The 17454-nt window shown below is 48.1% G+C and overlaps 1 protein-coding gene across 3 annotated transcripts in view; it reads right to left on the reverse strand.

Annotated features, from left to right (window-relative positions):
- Positions 1-4746, reverse strand: part of GRK3 (G protein-coupled receptor kinase 3) — a 121213-nt gene extending 116467 nt beyond the window's left edge. For 2 of the 3 annotated variants that reach the window (XM_070385944.1, XM_070385943.1), the window contains exon 1: positions 4572-4746. In XM_070385944.1, the coding sequence (XP_070242045.1) occupies positions 4572-4684 (113 nt within the window). In that variant the 5' untranslated portion in view covers positions 4685-4746. The remainder of the gene's footprint in view (positions 1-4571) is intronic. The other variant, XM_070385946.1, reaches the window with a different exon arrangement.
- Between the last annotated feature and the right edge of the window lie 12708 nt (positions 4747-17454).

Here is a 17454-nt window from a genome sequence, read left to right on the forward strand (position 1 = left end):
GGCACAAATTAACTTTGACCAAGAATGAAGTAATAGCTGAAAGGTCAGAATAAATTACATTTGGAAAGTGTAGCTTAGAGAAAAAGCAGCACACACTGCTTCATACATAGAAATGCTCCTATCGACAATGATGAGCGCTTTTTTCCTGAAGGCTGTTTGTTCGTTCAACCCTGACTCTAGTTCAGAGCTGGCCATGCAGGCATAGAACACCCTCCAAGTCAAATGGAGAGGAATCTTTCAAATCATCCTCCAGTCACTCGCTGACTGGAACTGGGAAATTACAGAACATATCCCATTCCACATCAGAAGAAAACGAAGCTATTTCTCAAGACCAAGCACCTACAATAACTTTAAAAGCAGATGGGTGCACAGTACCATATTACTATGTATATTATGGCTAGGCAGCTTTTTAAGGGGGATACTTTAAAAATTACTGTAAAACACTGAGCAGGCATACTGTAATCCGTGAAAACAGAATAGTAAAGGCCACTCTGTGCTACCTGTCCAAGGTTAAAAAGAATCTTCTGGCATTGCACATGAAGTCCACATCTTTCTCGACTCCCTGTGTATTTCCTACTAGACTGTGTTGTAGTTTTGTTGCTCAGTTGCTAAGTCATGTCTCTTTGCGACCCCATGAAGTACAGCACACCAGGCTTCCCTGTCCTTCACTATCTCCCAGAGTTTGCTCAAACTCACGTCCATTGAGTAGGGGATGCTATCCAACCAAATTATCCTCTGTCACTCCCTTCTCCTCTTGCCCTCAATCTTTCCCAGGATCAGGGTCTTTTCCTAGTCAGTTGGCTCTTGTAAGCCCCTTGAAGGAAGAGCTGTCAGGCCAGGCCTTGCTTGGCTCAGGAAAACAGCTCTACAACCGTGCACTGAATTCATGGAGTAAACAGTACCACAAACCTTCTTCAGGACAGTCGAAAATGTTTCTAGAAAATTATAAAGGCTCTTTAAAAGGCTTTCAGGCTTTCCCGTGACTTGGAAAGGACAAGTTTTGTGATGGATGAGCCTGAATTTTCAATGTCCACTGAACAGAAATAAAACTCTGGAAGAGAGATCGATTTTGTGACTGAACCTCTTGCAAGAATGTGTCAACTCAAGTCAACTGAATCCTGCTGTTCAGAAAAGATTATGAGAGTAACGAGACCAGAGGAAAAGCTGCCCCGACTCTACAGGGCTTAAGGTGCTGACCCTTTGCAGGCCTTGGTTTCTGAATTAGTCCCTATTAAATGTTTCTTCCCTAACATGGCATAGAACAACTGGCACACACATCTGAAGGTGCGTGTTTTCAACTGGGCACACACAGAGCGTCCATGGGTCACAGCTGCCTGTCACCAATAGACCCCATTATCACCACATTAGCGCAACAAATGTTTCAGTAAACTAAAGCAGTTGTATAATTTGAACAAGCAGGCAGCTTTTACAGGATTTACACTCATTGGTTCATTAACTGAATAACGTGTCAGCCTAACAAAATGGTTGCCTCTTTGCCATCTCTGAGAAGTAAAATCTCCCCTGGGCAGAATGTTCCATTTTCTGAGACTCTCCCGTAATAGGCAGGGGACTGCACACTCCTCATTTCATTGAAATTAGCTGGATATTGCTTTGTTCTGTTGTCTCTCTGTGCAAAACTGTAGGAAACAGTGAAGTAAGTGAAATAAGGAAGCACACAAAATGCTACAGTGGCTTCAAATAGTTAGCTGGAAAAAAGAGTCACTGGGGATACACCAATGGCGAGGTTTATGCTTCCCATTTAGAAACTGAACATACAAAGCTAAACGTCTCGCTCAGGAATGCCAGCGGCTGGTGACCACGCAGCTTTCCTCAAAATGAAGCTGAAATAGAAACTTATCAGAGAACATCTGACCTGTATCCTTCACCAAAGAGTGAAATCACACTAGTCTTTTGAGTCATGATGCTGAGGCATTTTCACATGAAATTTACTTTCTTACCAGCTCTAGAAATCCCCCAACCTCCCACCCCATCCCCAAATCAAGCAGGTGAGCCACCAACTTGGAGAAAGATGTGAAGATGTTTTACCTGATGATCTCAACGTACAGAATCCTAGCTCAGCACAAGAAGTGGCAGTGACTATGTGAATGGTCACAGGAGAAAAGTAAAGCCAGTTGAGATAAATTCAAAACAAGTTAGAATCTCTGGAGAATGTTCCAATGGCCTGATTCAAAAGTCTACTTGAGAAAAAAAAAAAAGAGAGAGAGAGAAACAGCAACAGAATAACAATTACTAAAGAGCTGCTTCCTAAAATTACTCTCCTGTTTCTATGTCTCAGTTCTAAAATGTCATGAGAAATCTGCTGGCCTGTCACTAATTCTGCCTTAAACAGAGCATTACCAAAGAATGTCACTGAAAACAAAGGCCTTCACACAAGGAAGTGGATACCCTAAGCACTAAGGATGTTCTCAGGAGGGACATTAAAAAAGCAGAAGTCACATTAAGTTCAAAACACCAAGAAAAACAAAATGAACACAAGTTCCTAATTTTAATAATAGTATATGTCACCCCGCCCCCCCCACAAAAAAAAAAACTGTCCATGAGTTAAGATTTGTTGATTTTACATACAGATACTTTATATACTTAGGATTCCCTGTCCTTAAGGAAGAAAAAGAGGAAAAGAAAGTAAGCGTTATATATGACATTTATAGAAATGCAGGTTTTTTTTTTTTTTTTTTTTTAATGAAATTCAGGTTTCACTCAGGGTTCCTGTTTTACTTAGCTTTCCATTTGCCAGAAATTTTAAACAGCACTGCTTGTCAGTGAGCTCCGGACACGTGAAAGTCCGGAACAGGAGCACTGTGTTCACGATGCTCCAAAGGGCTTCCACTCTTCCTGACATTTCCTGCCTGTTCCTGCTCATCAAAGTAGGTTCTCCCCTGCAAAACCCAGATGCAGGGGCTAAAAAGGACAGATCAGATCAGATCAGATCAGTCGTTCAGTCGTGTACGACTCTTTGTGACCCCATGAATCGCAGCACACCAGGCCTCCCTGTCCATCACCAACTCCCGGAATTCACTCAGACTCACGTCCATCGAGTCAGTGATGCCATCCAGCCATCTCATCCTCTGTCAATCGAGCCAAAAACATTCAGGAAGCAGACCTTCATGTACACAATCTGACTTTTGACAACAAACAGCACACAGGGACTGATATTTTCTATATCGTGGGGCTCAGGCTCCTGGACTTGTGAAAAATAATCTGATGATCACTCAGCATCACAAGAAAGATTTTTTTTTCCCCTTATGCCAAGGTAATATTTAAGCAATCTTAGACACAGAACGCATGAAGTGCTGATGCTTTCAAATGGAGAATGACTTTTAGTTTTCAGTAATATACAAAAATACATAGTTTTAAATTCACCGTTAAGAAGATGCCTCATTGTACCATCAATTCCACGAAGAGCTATAAGCGTCAAGGAGCTACATTTGCTGTACCACTCCTGATGGTGCTATTTAGGAAGGAAGCTAAGGGCGGGGTGGGGAGAATCCAACTCCAATCCTCTGATACACTATCTGAAACTCACTATTAATCTGATAAATGACCTTTTCTGGGCTAATGCCAATGATAGGTAATGCCAATTATATGAACTAATCAAGTCTTTCATTACTTCACCAATAATAAATCATTTCTGAAGCAAAAAAAATTACAACTTGGTATGGACCTCACCAAGACCCTTGCCAATTCAATCGGGTTCTTGGCTGGTAATTTAAACAAAATTTCTGCCTGAAATCACCCATTCAACATGCGTTTTGAAGTGATTCCCATGTCAACCTTTTAATGAAGTGCCGCCAGTGGGACCTGTCACCACGTACCAAAGAGAAAATCAAGTGGGTCAGAATTCACTACTTGCTGCCAGGTGGACCTTAAAAGGGGGAGCGAGCATGGAAAACGGCAATTTAAGTGCCCGGGGCAAAAAAAAAAAAAAAAAAGGCAACTCGCCTGCACTCCCCAACTAAGGCGCCCAGAGGGAGCTGAGGAGAGGACGGAGTTGTAAAGGGGCACAGCCGCAGGAACTATGTAAGGAACTATGTAAGGATGGAGCGCAAGGGAAAGACAGGCAGCACCGGGCAGAAGGACGGACGGGGCAGGCGGGGGACCGTATGTGGGGGCGGGAGGGGAGGAGGGGGGTGACACAGATGCGGCTGGAAGGACAGCGATGGGGCAGGAGGGGAGCACAGCAATTAAAACAGGGAGGACCCCAGGGACGGGGCTGGCCCGAGAGAAAGGGATGGGGCAGGAAGCGGAGCGGGGACGGGGCTTGGTCCAGCGAAGTCACACCGCAGCCGGACAACCCCTCACAGGGGCGCTCGCTGCTCGCCGGCCGCCGCGCCGGGCACTCCGGGCGCTCTCTCCCGGAGTCCCCCCCTCAACAGCCCTCCGAAGCCCCATTGCAGAGACGGGCACGGCGAGGCCGGCCCCTCGGCGCCCGCTCCCCGCAGCGCCGGCCCGGGGGTCAGAGGCGGACTGAGCGCCCGACCCTCCCGGACGCAGGGGGTCGCTGGCGGCCGCGCGGGGGGCGGCGGCGGCGCCCGGGCGCGGGGAGCCGGTACCTGGGCTCGGGCAGGACGATCTTCTTGCTGGCGCGGGCGGCCGGGGTCGCCTTGCTCTTCTCCATCGCCATCAGGTAGCTGACATCGGCCAGCACAGCCTCCAGGTCCGCCATGTTGGCGAGCGGCGGCGGCGGCGGCGGCGGCTCCTCAGGACCCGGACGGGACGCGCTCCCGCCGCCGCCGCCCGCCGCGCCCCGACGTTGGGGGCCGCCCCGGGCAGCCCCGGCCCGCCCGCGCGCGCCCCGCTCAGCGTCCCGCGCGCGCCGGCGCGCGCCGCCCCCCCCCGCGCGCGCCGCCGCCCCCGCCCCTTCCGCGGGGGTCGGCGGGGAGCGCGCGCGCCCTGCGGCCAGTTCCCCTGGGCGCCCGAGCCCAGCGGCCCCGCTTGTCGCCGGCTGACCCGCTCCCTGTGGGCACCGTCCCGCCCTCCCCTCGGGGTGGCCACGGGGGACTTCCTCTACTCCTCCTCCTGCTCCTCCTCCTGCTCCCGACTTCCCGCCCGCAGCTCCAGGCGCCCTCACGCCGCCCTCTCTGCCCCCCTGGGAACCCCTGCAAGCTGAGGGCGCCCAGGACCCGATGCCCAGCATGCCCGCCGCCCCTCCCCCGGGACCCCTGCGAGCCGAGGGCGCCCAGGGCCCGATGCCCAGCACCCAGTGGACAACGAGGAGGTCCCTGTTCCCCGGACACGGCGGTTCTCAAACTGGACAGAACCCATCAGCATCCTCTAGAGGGTCTGGGGTGGCTCCAGAGATGCGCGAGCCCCACTTGTTCATGCAGGTGATGCGGAAGCCTCGGTCCAGGTCGGCTTTGAACAGCCCCCGGCAGGCCAGCCCCTAAAGCCTCAGTCCTGACCCTGAACACCCCTCACCCGCCTCCCCACAGTTCAATTCAGTTCAGTCGTGTCCAACTCTGTGTGACGCCATGGACTGCAGCATGCCAGGCCCCCTGTCCATCGCCAACTCCCAGGGTCCACTCAAACTCATGTCCATTGAGTCGGTGATGCCATCCAACCATCTCATCCTCTGTCATGCCCTTCTCCTCCCAGAAATGCACAAGCCCCACCTGTCCACCCAGGTGATGCTGAAGCCTCGGTCCAAGTCGGCTTTGAACAGCCCACGGGCCGACCGGCCCCTAAAGCCTCAGTCCTGACTCTGAACACCCCCAATCCCCTGCCCCCCACCACACACCCTATAAACTCTGCAAAGAGAAACCGAACAGCTGGAAGGTTACTTGTCTCAAGCTAAGTAAGCAGGGCAAATTGGGCTGAGAGCTCCCTAGTGGGAGCGGAGCTGGCCTTAGGAGCCCACTGGTACAGGAGCTGTCTGTCCAAGGTGGTCACCACGCCCCTGCATGCAGAGGTTTGCCTTTGGGTGTTAATAATGGTCGTTAAGAACTAGAACTGGCATTCAGGCTCTTGTGGTTTTACCATCAAATTAGGGGAACCCCACTTCCCCCTGGTGGCTCAGTGGTAAAGAATCCTCCTGCCAATGCAGGAACTACAGGTTCAATCCCTGGGTTGGGAAGATCCCCTGGAGATGGAAATCACAACCCACTCCAGTATTCTTGCCTAGGAAACCCCATGGACAGAGGAGCCTGGTGGGCTACATTCCATGGGGTCCCAACGAGTCAGACACGGCTTACCAACCAAGCAACACTGTGCACACAACCCCAACAGAAGGATGATACAGGGAAGTGGAACAGCTGGAGGCCAAATACCCAGGCAGGAGGGAATTTCCAGCTTCTCTGATCCTCAGTCTTGGTATCTGGTGGCAACACTCCCCACACGGGCCTGGGGTTTTCATTTACTTCTTAATTTTTCACAGCAACGCACACAAGTCCATGTTCAGAACCCATCACTCTGGCCAGAGTGAAGTTAAAGGACATCCAGACGTCATAAGAAAACCTGAGCTGAAAATCCATTTAAAAAAATCCTTTAAATGCATTCACATCGGTCACATTGTACTAGGAACCTTGACTTTAACTAGGATTTGAGTAAACGTTCTGTCAATAGCGTATATGGTCCACAGAGTGCCCCAGACATGGTTAAGGTCAAATTCTGGACGTTAAATGCAATGTCACAGCAGGAACAGCCTGATTTGGTCATGGCAGGAGCCCTGCCCTCTTTCTCTCCCTCTCTCCCACCAAGTCATACCTCCCCCCTGTCTTTTTCCCTGTATGCTTGTCATCACAATTGGCTGGTTTTCTCAAGACTGAAGGCACAACATTCAGAAAACTTGTCCAGAAAAGGATAAGAGGTGTGTAAGAAATAGGCACTCAACTCAGAGGAGCTTGGTCAGGCATCAGAAAGCCAAAATGACAAGGGGGCACAAAATTCACCGATGATTTGCATAAGCCAAATATCAAACTTTCGTCTTCCACCCACTTTTTTTTTGTGGGGGAAGAAAAAAGAACACAGAAGGCCTTGTCAAGGGTCACCCCAGGAGGAAGGTAAGTTCCAAAAAAAAAAAAACAACACATTTTTATAATTTGTACAATTTCTTTCAATAAGTCTTAAAAAAAATCATCCTTGCTTTCACATGATTCAATCATTAAATAATACATACTTCTGCCTACATTTTCACGGTCTTCCAAATACTGAGATTTTTAACCTTGCCTCTTTGAATTCAGTTTTTTGTTTGGTAGTGGGTGGTTTCTCTTTCTTTCTTTGGGGAGGAAGTGGGTGGGCTGCAGCGTAGAGCAGTAAGTCTGGAATAAGAGACACAGCTGAATTCTAACCCAAGCTCTGCCCTGACTAGCTGCCTTGATCTTCGAGGTAACACTTTTATATTTTATTGTTCTCATCAGTACAGGGGGAACAAAACCACCGCCCGGACCCCAGGGTTGTTAGAAGAGACGGAGATAATGCTCATAAAAATGCACTGTGCCTGACACCCAGTAGGTCCCCAACAAAGGTCACTGCATTTCCTCTTTTTGCTTCATTTTACCTTTGCCTGCTAGAGAAGATACTGAAACGAAAGTCATTCCCAGACACCACCCTTGAAGCAGAAAGGCCCTTTTCGAAAAGGGTATCTCCTTAGTGCATTTCTAGGAACCCAAATTGGCACCAAAAAAAATAAAAGTCTTTACAGACACAACCAATGACTCTTCTAATAAAAAGAACAGCGAGTCAGAATTGAGGCCCCTCCCCGGTGACGTTAGTGACCGGAGCACCGCTTCTTTTAATGTGAATTTGGGATTCCTGGCTCTCTCCTTTACTGTCTCACTTTCTCCCCACCTTTCGCCCCTCCCCTTCCTTCTTTCCCTGGACTCTCTTAATACTGAACAGCTTTTCATGTTCACTGCAAACAAAAGGCGCCAATGACCGTGATGAAGCTGTCATCACTGACCTGCTGGATCCTGTCGCTAAACACCAAGGCCATCCTGTAATCATTACAGACGAACAGAGAAAACAAATAAAAAATAGCAACCCATTTGTTCTCAGCCAATAAGGCTCCCTTGCAAATAAGCACGCTTCCCGCCCTCCCACTCCCTGAGATGATTTCAATGACTGGGGTTCATGCTGCTTGTGATAATTGATAAAAACTCCAGAGTTCCTGCAAGGTTCATAATGTTCTCTTTTTCTCTTTTCTATGACTTCCCAAGATCAGGGGAGGTGTTGCTGAGATGGATGCATTAAATTTATGCTCCCCGGGGTTAATTTTGATAACAGCTTCAAGGGACGAAGGCTAACTAAAGAACTAACTCGTATTTGGTTTAGATTCTATGCTTTACTGGGGCTTCCTACTCACGGTGAGAATTCCCAGATTATAAAAACTGAGGAGGGAGGGTTGTTCTGGAAAACCAATCATGGACACAGGAAAAAGAAGTCAACTATAAGATTCCAATTAGAAGATTTTTGAGGGGGAAGGGATAAATTAGGAGTTTGGGCTTAACATAGACACAGTACTGTATATGAAACAGATAATCAACAAGGACCTACTGCATAGCAGAGGGGACTCTACTCAATAATCTGTAAAAACTTGTATGGGAAAAGAATCTGAAAAAGAATGGATACATGTATACGTATAACTGAATTACTTTCCTGTACACCTGGAACTAACACAACATTGTAAATCAATAAAAATTAAATTTTAAAAAAAGGTTTTGGGGACCGGCAGAATGTGCCTGTGCTTAATTCATTAATATCACAGTGTTTCATCCAATCCCTGCTAAGAGAGAGGGTTTTTTTGGTAAGCGATCCCTTATATATGAGCTTCCCTGGTGGTTCAGCAGGAAAGAAAGCGCCTGCAATGCAGGAGATGTAGGTTCAATCCCTGGGTCCGGAAGATCCTCTGGAGAAGGAAATGGAGACCCCCTCCAGAATTCTTGCCTGGGAAATTCCATGGACAGAGGAGCCTGGCAGGCTACAATCCATGGGGTCACAAAAGAGTCAAACACAACTTAGCAACTAAACAATAACAACGGTCCCTAAATATAGTTGCTTCTTAAAAACAGTGCACACCACTGGGGTTTGGATGGGTTTATTTCCGAACGTCTCATTCTGTAACGTGTGCAGGTGTGTGTAGCCATGCCAGAGCCACTGTCCCAACTCACCTGTTACTTAGATCACAGTTCTGCTCATTGTCACATGCATCACAGCAACTGCTTTTCACGCTGTTTTAACAGCAAAGCTTCACAAGCTTATAACAGAGGTTCTACACCTGGCACTTCGTACCTTCAAAGAACTAAAAAAGGTCTAATACCAAACTTCAGTTCACAAACCAAATCACAATTTGGTTCACAAACTGAAATTACATTCAATACAGAAGGACCCTTGAATAAATGGATGGAAACATACTTCTCTGCAGGGCGGGGTGGAGGGGCGGGGAGGTGGGTCAATCCCTCTCTGTAGAGGAGCTCTGGAGCCATGCGGCTCAGGAGCCAGGGGGCCCAGATTAGAACTCCCAGGGCCGGTACTTCTGAGTTGTGTGATCTTAGACAAACTGCTTAACCTCTTTGAGCCTTGGCACTCTCAGTGGTATTAATGAGACTGCTGTGAGAACCATGTCGTAACATAAAAAATACAACAGTGTCTGGTGCTCAAAAAAAAACGTTATCATCCTTATTATCCCCATCATCAGCAGAGTGTCTCTACAACGGCACAGCGTGATGGAAAGTGACCAGTCTCAGGAATGGAAAATCAGTGTCGGACATGACCCTCTGGCTTTAGCACTGGTGACTTACGGTAAGCGAGTTCTTCAGCTTTTTAACTCTCATTGTCCACTGCTGCCTACTGAAGGGACTGAATGAGCTGCTCCCTGAGGCCCCATCAAATTGTAAAATTCTCTGGCTTTACTTAATCCTACAGTGAAACCCTTTGCATGGTGAAGAATACTTACACCTCTCAAAAAACCGTCTTGTGAGCTTCAGGTTTACTGTATCAGGACACACCTAGAGCGTTAGCAATCACCGGTGCCGTGATGTGCAGGTGAGGTGAGCAATCGATCCATCCGCAGGTTTCCAGAATAGAAACTTTTCCTCCAGCACTTGCAGTCAGCACACTGACTGTGCTCAATAAACATGTGTCGGATGGCTGGCTGGATGGATAGATGGATGGATAGATCGATGGCATTAAAGATTACAGTTTCTTTGCCTCAAGAACTTTCTATCATAGACAATCTAAAGCTGGGGGAGGAGGAAACCATAACTGCCTACTAAAGAGGGAGCTCCCTGGTAGAGGACAAGCCCTGCCCAAGCAATTCCAGGGCACCTTGAAGGATGAAAAGCCTCGCTCCCGGTCACCCTGCAACCTTCAGTTGAGGCTCTGAAGCAGTTCAAGCAGGTGTCATCCAGGAAGACTAGAGACTGAGAAGGGTCAGATGAGCTGAGCCTGAATGGGAAATCCTGAGAGAATGGAGGAGAAGCAGGAGAAACAGCCTAGAGGGGTCAGCAGGACAAGATTAGACATGACCTGGGAGCCACAGAGGGGAGCTGAAGCGATCTGAGGGGCACTGGGAAGTCAGCAGAAGTTTTCAAAGAGAAGACTGACAACATCAGAGGCAGCTTTGTAGTAAGAGTCTGCTGGCTGGACATACAGGACAGGAGAACGAAAGGGGACCCTGGAGCCATCTAGGGTAGCACTGCAGGAGGTCTGGATGCCGGTGGCCGCAGTAGGCGGACCAGCGCATCACACGCAGAGGTGCACGGGTGTGTCACAACACGGAAGGGAGCCACCCACGGGGATCTGCAGCAGTGAGAACGGAAGGAAAGTCCTCCTTCCATTCCTTCTGGAACCTCCAGAACAAGTCTTTTATTCCTCATCCAGCAGATGCCCACAGCCCCCAACTATTCATCCTGCTTCCACACCCTCCCTCCTTCAACCCATCTGATGCCTCCTTGCTCCTGCTCAAGAACCTTCAGTAGCTCCCCACTGTCCACCGAATCATCTTCAGGGTCCTCCACCGACACTTCCACGCTCTCCTTTCTATTTCTGCCTGATTCACGCCACATAGTTCATGCTTTCACTCATTCAACAAATGCTTACTGAGTGCCTTCAGTGTGGTAGGCTGAGACATGAAATCACTCCCAGGAGGTTTCTAGGCACACTGAAACACTCTTCCAAATAAGCCACTTTGACTATATAAAATAGGAATTATAATAGGTAACACTTGTTAAGCACTTAAGTGTGCCAATTATCACACTGAACACTTTGTGTAACTATCTCATTAAATCTTCCCCAAAGGCTCAAGATGGAGATGGTTGGTCTCCATCAAGTCACCTGCAAAACAAGTATAGATACAATAAATAAATCAATAGGATCTGAACCCAGGCAGTCTGAGCCGAGTTTGGCCCCCCGATTCCTGTCTTCTAAATGTCCCGATACTCTAAGTCATGAGGCTGCTGGGTCAAACAAGATAACATAACACACGACTTTCCTGGTGATCCAGTGGTTAAGGATCCGCCTGCCAAAGCAGGGGACAGGGGTTCGATCCCTGGTCCAGGAAGATTCCACATGCTGCCGGGCAACTAAGCCCGGGCATCCCAGCTACTGAAGCCTGCCCCCTACAGCCTGTGCTCTGCAATAAGAGAAGCTTCCGCAGTAAAAAGCCCCTGCTTCACAACGAAGAGTGGCCCCTGCTGGCTGCAGCAAGAGAAAGCCCGCGTGCAGCAGTGAGGACCCAGCACAGCTATAAAAAAATATTTTTTAAGAAGATAGCATAGCACCTGTTCAAGTGTGTAGTAAGCTATAAAAATCCCATTAAAATGCTCTTTCCAAATCACTTCCTGCTACTCACTGAGCCCAAATCACTCTGGCCAAACGAAGTCTAGCTTCAAAGGTTTTTCCTCCTGGTCCCTTTGCCTGGAACACTCTCCTTCAAGGTCTTTTCTTGGTCTCCCACCACTCAGTTCTATGCTCAAATGCCACCCCTGGCTTCTCTTTGAGAGAGACTCCACTTAGTCACCTTGGAGCAGTGAGCAAAGCTATCAGGGAGTCTTTCCTGGGTCTCCTTTCATTTCCCAAGCCCTTTTCTCCTTTCTTCCCCTCTTTTTGCTCTTCCTCTCCCCTTCCTCCCATCTCCCCCTGCCCCTTGAGTCCTTCAGGCACAAATGCCCCCTTTCCACTTCTCCATGTTCTCCTCCTTTATCAAAAGCTGCTCTCAGGGAAAGATTTCCTATCAATCATTTACACGCTAGTATGAATCTGTCGGGAAGTCAACTTTCCCCCAAATGTCTGCATTTCTAAGCCATCTGATTATAAAATAACAGGCTCTGCTCTTCTTCAGAGATGACAATGGCAACCCACTCCAGTACTCTTGCCTGGAAAATCCCATGGAAGGAGGAGCCTGGTAGGCTGTAGACCATGGGGTCGCGAAGAGTCGGACGTGACTGGGCGACTTCACTTTCGCTTTTCACTTTCATGCATTGGAAAAGGCAATGGCAACCCACTCCAGTGTTCTTGCCTGGAGAATCCCAGGGACGGGGGAGCCTGGTGGGCTGCTGTCTATGGGGTCCCACAGAGTTGGACACGACTGAAGCGATTTAGCAGCAGCAGCAGCAGCAGCTCTTCTTAAAAACTTTTTATCTACCAGGATTGTTTTGTGTGTGCACATGTGATATATCAAGGGTAGGAGAGTTTTCTACCCCAGGAATCATTCAGCTGACCTCACGGGACTAGAGTGATTTCAGGGTGGTGGTACAGTTGAGAGGAAAGAGGCTGGATACCGACAAGATTCTCCATGTGATCTCACTTCTAACATTACTTGCATGATCTTAGACCAAGCAACTTCCCCTCTCTGAATCTCCATTGTCTCTTCCAGAATTGAGGGTAACTAGGTGGCTTAGTGGGTAAAGAATCCGCCTGCCAATGCAGGAGACACAGGTTCAATCCCTGGGTTGGGAAGACCCCCTGGAGGAAGGGATGGAAACCCACTCCAGTATTCTTACCTGGAGAATCCCATGGACAGAGGAGCCTGGCGGCTACAGTCCATAGGGTCGCAAAGAGTTGGACACCACTGAAGAGACTGAGTATGCAGGCATCACAAAGATGACTGCGAGGATTAAACAAGATAAGAAGACACACAGTAAGGACTCTACAGGACTGAATGAGTGACGTCCCCTCCCCTGCAGTCAGGTCTGATGGACCCTGTGCCTAGAGGCGCCAACACCTACGTGCCCTCCCAGGGCCCCCAACACAACACTGTCTCCGGAAAGAATGGAGCAGGGAGTTTGGCAGGAGACCACAAAAAGTCCTGGAATCCTGACCACTCTTGGCTCTAGAGTACTCTCCTTCAGAGAATCACATTCTCAGGGCCAGTTTTAAGCATTTAAGACTTAACTGAGGACTGGAACCACTCCAGCCCCAAAGCTCTCCTTCCTGTGACTGTGACCAGCCATCGTCACCCACACCATGATAGTCTTATCACCCTCGTTGTCAGCATCACCAAAGCCGACCCCTCTGAGAGCAGACACTAGTCCCCTAGAGTAGCAGTCCCTGACCTTTCTGGCACCAGAGACTGGTTTGGTGGAGGTCAATTTTCCCACGGATGGGGTGGGGGACCTGGTTTCAGGATGATCCAAGGGCATTACCTTTACTGCGCACTTTATTTCTATTATTACATCAGCTCCACCTCAGACCATCAGGCATTAGATCCCAGAGGCTGGGGACCCCTGCCCTAGAGGAAACCATGATCCAGCCACCATAAACCTCAGAGCTAAAGTGGTAATTATCGGAAGATGAGGCAAGCTCTTCTCATAGTCTCTGGGAAATGAAGTAGTCTCAGAATAAAAAAACTTTAGAAACATTACATTGATCTCCATTCATTCATCTGTTCATAGATTTCTTTATCAATCATTTATCTGGAAAATCTTTACTGGGGCCACTGCATGATAGTAGAAGCCAGGCAATGTGTCTACCTTCACAGAATAACATTGGTGCATGGGGACTCTGTCAGCAGCTCACTGAAATCCTGCTATGTGCCAGAAGGACATAGGTATCTGAGAGTGAGACCTCATGGTCAGGTGTGGATCCAGGAGGGCTTCTCTGAGGAGGTGATATTTAAGCTGAGAAAGGAAGGATGAGCAGAAAGGGAAAAAGCAATGGCTCTTTCCAGGTGGAGGATGCAGCCTGGAGAAAGGCCCTGAGCAGAAGGACCATGGATGGAGAACAAGGGCAGTGAAGTGAGGCCTGAGACAGGGCAGATGTCAGGCCTTCCAGGGCCATGGAGCACACACTCTGTCCTGACAGTAATGGGGAGTCATGCACAGAGTCAAATAGGGATCTGACATCCTAAAGGAAATCAGTCCTGAATATTAATTGGAAGCCCTGATGCTGAAGCTGAAACTCTAATACTTTGGCCACCTGATGCGAAGAACTGACTCATTTGAAAAGACCCTGATGCTGGGAAAGATTGAAGGCAGGAGGAGAAGGGGATGAAAGAGAATGAGATGGTTGGATGGTATCACTGACTTGATGGACATGAGTTTGAGTAAACTCCAGGAGCTGGTGATGGACAGGGAGGCCTGGCGTGCTGAAGTCCATAGGGTCGCAAAGAGTCTGACATGACTGAGCGACTGAACTGAACTGACCTGACATCATCCAGCTGACCATGTGAATGAGAGCTCTGGCAGCTCTCTGGAGAATGACATTCCCCTTCCTTTAACACGGTCCCCAAAAAAGGCCTCTGGGGTGGGGGTGGTGGGAAAGGTGTGGGGGTGAGGGTGAGGGGAGAGACTGGGTTTTTCTGGAGGACTTTTCTTATAAACTGCTTTAAACAAGAATGAGGAAGAAGCTTCCCTGGTGGTCCAGCGGTTAAGACTTTTCCTTCCAATGCAGCGGACTTGGGTTCAACCCCTGGTCAGAAGAGCTGAGATCCCGCATGCCCCTTGGCAAAAAGAACAAAACATAAAACATAAACAATATTATAACAAATTCAATAAAGACTTTTAAAATGGTCCACATTAAAAAATATTTTTTTAAAAAAAAAGGGGGAATGAATAGCAACCCACTCCAGTATTCTTGCCTGGGAAATCCCATGGACAGAGGAGCCTGGTGGGCTGCAGTCCATGGGATCCCAAAGAGTTCGACATGACTGAGTGACTAAATGCACAAAATTCAACATTCAGACACAGAGGCTGTTTTGTGGGTTTTCCTGTGTTTTGTTTCATCGTTGGAAATCTTACCGATGACTTAGTCAACTAAATGGTTGGGCTGCAAGAATCTGACCACTAAGTCAGTGGGCAACTGGATACACTGCTGCTACTTACATAACTGTCAGCATTTATGTCATAAGACAACATTGTCGATGCAATTCATCAACATATTTCACAAGTAAATACCACGAGATTATTAAGGAAAAGTATCTGTGTCTTTTCTAAAATGGCCCTTTTTTTGGATGCATATCCATGCTCTTCATTATTGAGTATTTCTTCATCCTCCCTATCTAAGATACTGAAATAAAGACACATGTTATGAAAATGAAAAAGGAGTGAGAGGGAGCAAACAGATGAGAGTTCCATCCATCCAAGCCTTCATGTTTCTAAACAAATAAGAAAGACGAGCAACGTCAGGCCACAGTGTTTCCGTGCTTGGGGACACGAAGAGACACGTCCGTTTTGCCTCCTTCTCCAAAGTGCACCAGTGTGTACTATGCAAATCGGTGCCACGTGCAAACGGCAACAGGTGGGGCTGAGCAGCTAGGGACAGAGGCTCTGTGGGGTCATGGCCGGAGCTGGGCGCCAGGGCTCTCCCTGACAGCGTCTGACCTCTCCCCTGGGCTGGCCCTCTGTTGTTGCCCCATCAGTTCAGTTGCCATCTGTGTGGACGCCCAGCCTGTGATCAAGAAATTTCTCCAGCGGAGCCCTTGCTCAAGAAGTGTTGCCGCAACCAACAGCCCACTTGGGAGTCTTGGTGACTATTCTGATGACAATCAGAACCCAACAAAGGTGTTCAGAGACAAAGTGATTTCCCAGGACTGTGTGGGATCACAGTCTAGACATCATGGGATGTTTGACTGCAAAAGCCTTCATCTGCCAGTCATGAGTTGCAGGACTTCAGCACCTCCAAAGGGAGGTTTCTTTCCCATCTGGGTTGTCTATTTCCAGCACTTAAACTGGAAAAGATCTGTTGGTAGATTAAGTTAGATTTCTGTATCTCCATGCAGAGGCAAGGCCTTTGTGTCAGTTTTCGCTGTGAGCAATAATACACATTTGTTTAGCATCTCCAAGACCCTACAGGTCAGGACTCTGGTTATGGCTTAATGGGGTCCTCTGATCCTGATCTCACAGGGCCTCTATCACGTGTCAAGTGTCAGCTGGGGCTGCAGGCTCATCTGAGGCTCAACTGGGAAAGGCTCTGCTCCACATTCTCATCCGTGCTGTGAACATTTCCAACAGTTCCTAACAGCCTGCTGGATTTAGGACCTTGGATTCTTGTTGACTGTTGACTGGAGGCCGCCCTTGGCTCCCAGAAGCCACACTCAGATCCCTGGTACACAGGCCTCCCCAACGTGACCTCAGACTTTGTTGTTTCAGAGGTGCACGTGAATATGTGTGTGTGATGCGTGCATACTGGGCTGCTACATAAAACGTACTTCATACTGTGAACCATGAGCAAAGCCTTTGAGAAATCCCTGAGCCAGACACTGTATCCACAAGCCCCCTGGTCACTGCAAAGAAGTTAATAAGCTGACCTCACTCGACTTGTAATATTGAGTCTCTGAACCAGGGACCCGTCCCTGACACAATTCATGGTTGCCCCACATGAGGTTCTGATAATGACCCTCATTCTGCCCACTTTAATGGAGAAATGGAAATTGTAGCCACAATGATCAATGCAAATTGTTTTAGGTGAAGACACTCCTAGACCTTTTGGGTGGACAATCAGCATTTCAAAGAACAGGCTTTCAGAGTCTGGCCTTTTGAGAGATGGGTCACTCCTAAGAGGCTCCATTACAGCACAAAATGAGTGTTATGTGATTTAGAGCAAGGCACTTAACCTCCCTGGGCTTCTGCTTTTTTGATGATGAAACAAGAAGTAAGTGGGGCTGGAAGGGAATAAGGGAGACAGAACTTACTTTTTTTAATATTAATTATTTATGTGTTGCTGTATTTCCTACAAGAAGGTGTTAATTTTGTAACTTTAAACTATAAAACTTTTTTTTAAATTAAACTTTCAAATTTTGTCCTGGGGTATAGCCGATTAGATGTGACAATTTCAGGTGGACAGTGAAGGGACTCAGCCATACATGTACATGTATCCATTCACCCTCAAACTCTTCTCCCATTCAGACTGCCACGTAACATTGAGCACAGGTCCATGTTCTACACAGTAGGACCCTGCTGGTTATCCATCTTAAATACAGCAGTGCATACATGTCCATCCCAAACTCTCTAACTGTCCCTCCTCCCCATCCTCCCGCTCTGGCAACCATTTAAATACAAGATTTTA

This window comes from Bos mutus, chromosome 17 (genome assembly GCF_027580195.1).
Source record: "Bos mutus isolate GX-2022 chromosome 17, NWIPB_WYAK_1.1, whole genome shotgun sequence".
Taxonomy (NCBI): Eukaryota; Metazoa; Chordata; class Mammalia; order Artiodactyla; family Bovidae; genus Bos; species Bos mutus.